This window comes from Quercus lobata, chromosome 7 (assembly GCF_001633185.2).
Source record: "Quercus lobata isolate SW786 chromosome 7, ValleyOak3.0 Primary Assembly, whole genome shotgun sequence".
NCBI lineage: Eukaryota > Viridiplantae > Streptophyta > Magnoliopsida > Fagales > Fagaceae > Quercus > Quercus lobata.
In genome coordinates, this window is record NC_044910.1 from 36,773,784 (window position 1) to 36,783,033 (window position 9,250).

Consider the following 9,250-nt stretch of genomic DNA (forward strand, 5'->3'; position numbering starts at 1 on the left):
ACCCTACATCCATCATCCATCATTTGATTCATTTCGCATTTTAGCTTTTCTTCTTTTCTTTTTTTTTTTCTCTTTTATTTTACAGTAAACATAGACATTAAGAAATCGAGGAGGAAATAATAATAACTTTTTTCAAAATTTTAATGTCTTTATGTTCCTTTTGGGGTCTTGAAAAATGCACATCTAGATTGACTTAATGCAACAAAGAGACTGAGCACCGAAAGGGGAGGAGGGATCAAAAAAAGAAGAGCAGACGTCTCATCATGTGAACAAGTATTGGGGAAATCAAATCATTCAAAAAACTTAACTTGGCCATATAAGTGGTGATACATAAATTCTGAAATTTGAAATTGCTAAATTAGCTTACACAATGATGACCAAAATCACTTGGGGAAAACAGAAAGAAACTTTTGTCTTACAACTACTTTTGATAAGGAGTGCAATGAATACTGATCATAAATTCATAATGACGTGTGGTTTAGAACATCCTTTCCTTCCTCTACCATCATCCACACCTACCATCTGAAATTGGATAACTCTAAACTAGAGGGAAATTTTCAAACAATAACATCTAGTAATGCAACCCTCAATTTCTTCAAGGAAAAGCTACAGAAAATGAAACATTTTCACAAGAATATCGATAAGATCTGTGTGTATGCAGCCACGAACGTGTATGCATGTGCATCATATTGGTCTATGGAAAGAATTCAGTCTCAGAACCCCTCTTCTGTGACCAACTGATGCTGATAAATTACACTTGTTGCTATCAAATCTAACTCAGGACAGTAAGTAAGCAGCTACACTTTACACTTTACAGTCTATAGGATTTGACAACTTGATAGAAAACTGCACGGCCTTCTGCACCTTGGGCACAGCTTTCTCCATAAACAAGATTTATATGCAGCAGCGCACATGCAACTTTCAGGGACAGAGCTGAAGTTTCTCTGAGAACAGACATCTGAAAAGAAAAAGGTTTGTCCACATTAGACCTGGTATCAACATAAACGACACTACATGGGACTATTTATGAGTCCAAGAATTAGCCTCTCCAATAAAATTGTATATAATTTCTTTGATATGAAAAATTGGTAATAAGGTGTAATATGAACAACTATGTTTTTTTTTTTTTTTGTGATACATCAATAGTTGGCAGTGGGGGGATTTGCACCCTGGGTGTCTCTATTAAAAACACCAGGAGGCAAGAGGTGCCAACCAGCTGAGTTACAAGGTTCTAGGCATATATATGTGTATAATTGCTTAATGCTTGTGCAATAGAAGAGAATTGTTTCAGTCGATTTCCAGAAGATTTAATTGTCAAGGCAAAGTATACGTGCAGCTCAATTTTTAACATAATCAAACAAATCTATGAAACCAGCTGGTCTACTTTTCCAAGGTAAAAAAATAAAAAATAAATCTCAATAGTTTTAAATCGTGGACCTGACTGGCCTGTCCGACCAGGTTAACTATGAACTGGAGTTCAGTCTCGGTTATTTTTTTTCATAGAAAAACACATTTTACATAAAGTGAGTAAACCCCTTAAATTGCCGGTCAAACCAGAAAATTACACTAAACAGTTTGCCAATTAGACTGGATCAAGGGATTATATATTTTATAAAAATTAGAGAAAAGAACGCTGTGGGGTTTTGAACCCCTGCCCCCCAGATATATCACACCGGTCATTAAGGTATTTGACTTTATATCGCCTATCTAAATCTGAAAAATATTATATTTATTTTCCTTATTAATAGACAAAATTCAGCAAAGAAAAAAAAGAGATTAATAGACAATAGCTTTTCATTTCATTATATCACCTCTCTCTAAATGTATTAATTTGAATTTGTAATCTTTGCTAAATTTATTTGTAATTTAATACTTGTGCTTTTACATGTGAATGTGCTATTTATGAATTTATTTTAAAAATAGCTTCATTTTAAATTAAAATAATTTCTACCTGAAAGATTACTAAAGAGTAAAGAAAATATTCTTTTATGTTTGTTTATTCTTTATTATTTTCTATTAACCTTATACTTATCAAAAAATTATTTTCAATTAACCTTATATAAAAATCTTGTAAATTAATTTGAAAGCTGTTTAAATTTCTTTAGATACTTTTTAGTCAGTTTTGCTAATTTTTACAAATTTAATATCCTTATTTGTATTTATAATTAATTACTAAATTAATTATGCGTCATCAGTTTGACCTCTGGTTGAATCCCGGTCAAACCTTAAAACCTTGAATCTCTCCCTCTCCCAATTCGTAAACAGTTTGGTTTTTAAAACATTGACAATTTCATACATCCTGCTAAACAGAGAAAATTCAACATGTAGTTAGAAGGTGGAATGATTTATTACTTTTGATCATTCTATTTCCTCATCTACTAGGCCTTGTGCACTTACCTGAGTCAATATATGTGACTAAGCTTCCTCTGAAAAGCAACCAACATGATAAGCCTGGGAAAGATCAGAACTGGTGTCCTTTGCTGAGGAAATCAGTTGGGTGGATGAAATTTTCAATGCAGAAAACTGCCGGTAAGGACGATGAACAGGAGGTAACAGTAAAGACGATTTTTTGTCCATTGATAGTAGCCGTCCACACTTACTGCACCACCAACAACATAAAATTTAGAAGTCAAACACCATCAAAGAAATCTTAAAAAGTGGGAAACAGAGTCACACCTGCAGACTTTTGAAAATAAAGTTTGATAACTACAGATCCAATGCTACAAAAACAAAAGCAGAAAGTTATAAATCTTAAATATGTATGATAAGATTGTACAAAAAAAAATAGTAGACAATATAATTAGCCCAATAAACTCAAAGAGATGATACCAGAAGAGAATGCAGAGCTGTTTCAGCTTGATTTCCAAGGAAATACTGCAGAGCCATAGCAGCATGCTCCTGCAATAGGAAAATGCTAAAATAAGTAGGAAGTTTTAACCACCTGAACTAGGAGAAAGATAAAATGACCAGCAAAGGCTATTACCGTGATGCGTCTAAATACATGATAAACTGAAAAACCTCTAGAATGTATGTAGTTGCCTCCCTGTTAAATACAGTAGAAATCAAATACATTGCAGCTAAGCACCCTTAATAATAAAGGAAAAAGATAATAGTAAAACAATAAGGCTCAATAATTATAAAAAATAAAAATAAAAAAAGTACAAAGACAACATAAACATAAGCATTTACAATATGAAAGCCAGGGAAAAACTAAAAGCTTCAAAATAGAAGACAAAATAGATCACAATATGTAAAAAGATAAAGATTTTGCAAAATAAAGGGGAGGACAAAAGATATCCACACTTCCACTGCCATGAAGACAAGTAGTCAGTTTACCGTTTAGCCCACAAATCTAACAATCTTCAAGTAAAATCTCATATGGCACTTAAAAGAGAAATCAGAATACTCACATAAAATGTAATCAATCTTAACATGTGATCCGGATATTATCTCAGAGATGAGGAATGGAACAATGAATCATATGGGTCTCCGAGTAAACAGAGAATAGCATGATATGATAGTTAAAAAATTAAGATATCTGGATATACAAGATTACCTCATCCGGAGAGAAGAAAGCAACTGAGTCAGGGTCAATAGAACCAGCTGGATGCAGAGATACAACTGCTCTGAAGACAGATGGAAACAGCAACTCAATTACAGCAATCTTCTCTACAGCAACCGCACTCAACAATCCTGCTCTTAGTTTATTTGAACTGTGATAATTATGTTCTTTAGATGTTTCCATGGAAGCCTCATTAGTTGAAGAGGGCAGCAAAGAAGCTCTTTTCAACCAGTCCAATCGCTCATAAGTGAAAATTTTCAAATTTGGCACTTCTTTTTCCAAATGCATTAGAACATCTGATAGTGTCTTAAAACCGCTAAGCTCTTCTTGATGATTTTCCATCGGTACTTGGGGACCACAAAGTTTCTTTGAAGCTGATTTGGCATCCTGATCATGTAATCCATCATCAAGGTGAGGAAAAAATCGTCTTTTCTGATCAGTGAAGGCCTTGAGAGCTAACCTGCAAATATTCAGAAGCATAACTAATCAGTAACCAGTTGGTGCATGGCCATTGAAGAACATGCAGTGGCAATTTATTAAGACTAGAAGGGGTATGTGCTAAGTAATATATTAATAATAACAATATATTGATCAGTTTAACACTTAAAACAATTGCTCCTTTAGTATGAGCATGGCATGACTAAAAATATAAATTCCTACATCCTCAAGAAAATATGTAAGAGCAGATCAATGTAGTTTTTTTTTTTTTTTTTTTTGATAAGTAGCAAGATCAATGTAGTTGTATCTTGTATGTAAACCTAATGCAATAGCATTATGAACCAAGAAGTCTCCAGGCAGAAGCCCCATTCCCCAATTGATTAACTGATTCAGACCAAACGCAGCATTGGTAGAATGCGGCCTTGTCGTATGGTCTTTCTTTCACGGTTTTTTTTTTTCTTTTTTTTTGGCCAGCAGGAGTAGAGCATGCACTACAGCCAAACTTTTATGAATTATGGATCTTCTTCGATTGATGGATAACAACAATAAAGTGGGATAGCAAGTCCTATGCACAAGTTTTAATAGTGGTTTCTAATGCACAAGAATAGAAGCCTTTTCTTGAGTTGCAGAAGTATGCAACAGGATAAAGGAAACAGATTGAGAAACTTTCTTGAGTCTGGCTATTTGCTAACTTTTTCCTGCTAATGTGAAGCAGTGAGAGGTCAACTGGTTGTTGGACTGAAATATGGTGTGTTCCAGCAAAGCACTGGGTTGTTGGTAACTTCCTTCATATTCATAGAGATAGGTAGAATACATGAGCCTCTCAAAACGTTTGAAAAAGGGCCTTATTAGTTGTTGCATGCATAGGCATGGTAACATCTGAGCAACCTGAGAGAGGGACAGAAATTTCATTATTGAAAGCCACTCGATCCTTTCAATATAAAACCAAGGGGCATAGATTGAGACCCAATAGCCCTTCCGGTTCTAGCTTCACCTGGCCTTGATTACTGATCTTTGGTTTTTTTTTTTTTTGGGGGCTATCCCAAGGTAGTCAAATGCAAAAGGTGACCTTAAGATGCCAAGACCTTGTATTGCCCGAGGCGTGAGGCGACAAAAAGGCGCAAGCCCAATTAAAACGAGGTGCCAAATTCTAAATATATTTGTTATACATATAGAATTTAAATCATATGTTTATAATGAATTGAAATACTATAATCAATTGTTTTTGACATGTATTGCATGAAGAAATTAGGTCTATTAATGAATTTCAAAATAAGCTTAATACAGTTTAGGTTCCACGGATTATTCTAACAATGGGTTTTATAACAAACTTCTATAAATTCAATAGTATAACAATAAGTTTTACAACAAGCTTCTATAAATTAATAATCTAATAATACTTATATAAAAATAAAAAATAAAAAAATCTAATAATTGGTTTTACAACAATCTTCTTAAAATAAATAAATTGAGGCTCTCACTTTAGCGCATTTTTCAAATTTTAAGGTGCTCACCTTGCTAGCCTAGGCTCTAAAGGCAAGTGTCTTAGAACCTTAGAGGTGCCTTGCCTTGCCTGAGTGCCCGGCTCACCTTTGATTTCCATGGGCTAACCCAAAATGAGGAAAAACCTATGAATGGTTGGCAAAGGGCAACTCAAGGATGTACAAATTTTCGGCTTGAAACAAGGTACTATGGCTGGAATGTTGCTATTACTCTTCCATCCCTCTTTTTCTTTATTAGTTTTGCAAAGGAGTTTGGTAGGTGCTAGGCATTGAAAAATCAGTATTGGTCAATATCTCAGACACCCTATAAACAACTAGTATCAGTCCATATTCAACTGATAAACCAGCAAAATCCTCTCACACATGTAATTTTCTAAGTATATAAAAATTCCAATATTCCTTGTATCATTTTTGGAGATTGCTTTAACTAAGTATCAATATTACAACTATATTCATCAGTGTCCAAAAAAAAAGGAAAGAAAAAAAAATTTAAAAAGAAAAACTCTTCTAGGTCATAGATTAGAGTGTATTAAGAGACCAGTGGAGCTTATGTTCTGTTCACCTAGAGGTAAGGCTCAAAAGGAAGAGCTGGATACAGGGTTCTGAATCTCATGCCTCAAAGTTAATGATGCCTATGAAACACCTAACATCTTAAGAATAGGCTAAATCAAAAGAAAATCTTGAATACCATTTTCAATTGTTTTTATTAATTTTTCAAAGTCAACACTTGATTAACCAACACTCGTTACTCAAAAGTTCTCAAGAGACAGTTTGCTCTAGCAAAAATTAGGGAGATTTATAGCCTATGAGCTACAGAGAAATCTATTGATTTCGTCAGCAACTTTTGATTAGCATCCCATATATTTTTTTTTTGATAAGTAGATTAGCATCCCATATTTGACATGAAAGAAATACAGATTGTTATGAATCATAGGTTCCTTCGGTATCAAATCATTTTGAATATTAAGCTAAATCAAACAAACAACTTGAATACCATTCAATTGTTTTTTTGATAAGTAGAAGTAATTTTATCGACAACAAACTACTTTATGCAAAAAAGTACAAATTCAATCTCATTAACTCCCTCCAACCATTTCCTGATTTACATTTTCCTAGTCCAATCATGATGATTAATTTAATGTTCATCAAGAGTTTGACCTAGCAGATTTTTGGAAGATTTATAACCTATGGGCTGCAGAGCAATCTCTTGCTTTCTTCAGCAAGTTTTAATTAGTGTATCATATTTGAAATGAACTGAAGACAACATGTTCTGCATTCAAGGTTGCTTTTGTTTCAAAGTATTTAAGTGTAAAATCACAACTTATTTGCCAGTAAAATTTTTGCATGCCAGTAACCCGACAGATAAAATAAATAAAGAAAATAAAGAAAAGTAGTACAATTTTCAAAAGATAGAAACAAAAGCATTTACAGCTGATGAACTACAAAGCAATCTATTGATTTTATCAAAAACTTTTGATCAGCATCCCATATTTGACATGAAATAATTACAAATTGTTATGAATTGTAGGTTCCTGTAGTATCAAATCGTTTTTGAATAATAAACTAAATCAAAAGAACAACTTGAATACCATTTCAATTATTTTTTATACCTTTCAAATCCAATAACAATAATTCTGAAAACCATTTCTGATTTACATTTTCCTAGTCCAATCACAATGATTAACCTAATGTTCCTCAAGAGAAAGTTTGCTCTAGTAAATATTTGGGAGATTTATAACCTACAGGCTGCACAGCAGTCTCTTGATTTCTTTGGCAGCTTTTGATTAGTGTATCATATTTGACATTAAATGATGACAAAACATTATGAATTCTAGGTTGATTTGGTATTGAATTATTTAGACTTGAAATCACAACTTTTTGCCAGTAAATTCTTTGCATAACAATAACCCAGCAAGAAAAAATTGCAGGAAAAGAATTCAATTTTCAGAAGATAGAAACAACAGCACCTTATTTCTTTCTTTAATTACAAAAACTCAAATCTTGCACTTAAGCTTCACAATCAAGAAGTTATGTCTGTCCCCAAAAGACAATAGACAACCTCGCCTCTGCCTTTTCCTCAAAACTATGACAATCACACCACAATTACCTAATACACTTCCGCAAGCATAAAGTTACAATAGAACACACTCAAAGACATATACCTAATTCTTTGAAGTGTAAACCATATCACCTTCTAGTTGGGTCACAGCAACACAAGTTTAAATTTACATTTAATGTATAACTTTCACCCCCGATCATTTTTTTAAACAATTCTCAAATTTCATCAGCATTTTACTCTTGATCCTTAAATAACAATCACTCAGCATTTACTACTAATCTGAAATCAATAAAACAACAACCAAGTGATAGTTCCAAAAATTCCAACAAATTTGGTACAGCCATGCATCCTCAACAGACTAATCAAGGTCAGCCATGTGTATTCTTTTTTGTAATTCTACCCTATCCAAAATCATACTCTACCAACTCCTTTTTTTGAGCTTTGAATCAACTTAACTCTTCTCCATTGGTGCATTAATCGCTCTCCTACTTGTATTCTCGTTTCAGTTAACAGTAATTTTATGAAAATTTTACTTCTTAACAGCCTAGCATTCAATATCATATAGAGCATATCTACAATCACAAACAACTCTTGGTGTGCTTATCCACTAATCTGAAATCAATTTCAACATGGAACTCAGGCAGAGCTGAAATGACAAGAATAAACCTCGTCCTATCGACCGCAGATGCACCGGCCTGGCCGGCGAGCTGGCGTTTCCAGGCGTACGCAACGACGGCACCGTCAGGACAGACCACCGGCATGTGCAGCCCCCACGAATTACTTCGAGACCGAAGCGATTCACTCAAAACCCCAGATTCCTCTAGCTGCTTTCCTACCATAAACCAAAAAACACAATTTCAAAAAACGACGAAACCCTAACCCTAACCCTAACCCTAGAAAGCAAGAAAAGAAAAAGAAAATGCGCGCTTTACCGACGGAGCGGAGGTCTTGGAGGTGTTGGCGCATGGAGGAGTCTTCTTTGAGGAACAAGTGGAGAGGCTTGTTGCTCTGGTGAGGCTGCGCGGCGATGAACAGTGCTTCCAAGAGTCGATCGGCGCCGAGCCTGATATCCGCGATGAGACGCGCGGCGTGGCTGAGTCTGTCCATTGCTTGAGCCACCTGTTTCGGCGGCGCCTCCTCGGATGGTGGCGGACTGGAGATAGTGGTTGCAGCCGCTGTGTCCTCCGCCTGAGGTGGTGGTGGTGGTGGTTGCTGTTGCTGTTGCTGTTGCTGTTGTAGCTGTTGCTGCTGATAGTGATGCTGAGGTTGGGTCTGTGGCTGTAGTTGTTGCTGGTGTAATCGCATTTTTTTGCCTTTTTTGGAAATTTGGGGGTTGCAGGTCTGTGTCAAGAGTGTGACTGTTTCTGTGACTCACCCTCTCCCAGCTAGCCTAGTTGAGCTTTTTGGATAATTGCACGTCGATTACATTTATAAATAAATACTGTACTACAAATATAAATGCATTTTGCAGCTTTGCCTTTCAGATCGACGAAAACTTATAATATAGCGAGAACCATACGCATCGCGACAAATCATAACTAATAAGTTTCAGCAACCAAACCAAAAAAAATTTATTCATACGTTATTATCAGTTTTCTAGGAAAAAATTATTGTTAGAAAATTGATTGTAATTTTATTTAATATTTTTTATTATTAAAGGTGGATTTTGAAATATCTAGCATTGGATAA

General features: G+C 34.8%; 1 protein-coding gene across 2 annotated transcripts; it reads right to left on the reverse strand.

The window, feature by feature from the left end:
• Nucleotides 1–293: 293 nt before the first annotated feature.
• LOC115952966 (mediator of RNA polymerase II transcription subunit 27) lies at nt 294–9,024 on the reverse strand. 2 transcript variants are annotated; one of them, XM_031070354.1, is made up of 8 exons: nt 8,494–9,023; nt 8,228–8,393; nt 3,557–4,022; nt 2,984–3,043; nt 2,830–2,898; nt 2,677–2,720; nt 2,398–2,599; nt 294–958 (listed from the first exon to the last, which is right to left on the reverse strand). In XM_031070354.1, exons 1-7 carry the CDS (start codon nt 8,864–8,866, stop codon nt 2,416–2,418), a joined length of 1,362 nt encoding a protein of 453 aa, XP_030926214.1. In that variant the 5' UTR covers nt 8,867–9,023; the 3' UTR covers nt 294–958; nt 2,398–2,415. The 2 variants fall into 2 exon arrangements, with proteins under 2 accessions (XP_030926214.1, XP_030926215.1); XM_031070355.1 differs by lacking the exons at nt 294–958; nt 2,677–2,720 and having other exon boundaries at nt 2,508–2,599; nt 8,494–9,024.
• Between the last annotated feature and the right edge of the window lie 226 nt (nt 9,025–9,250).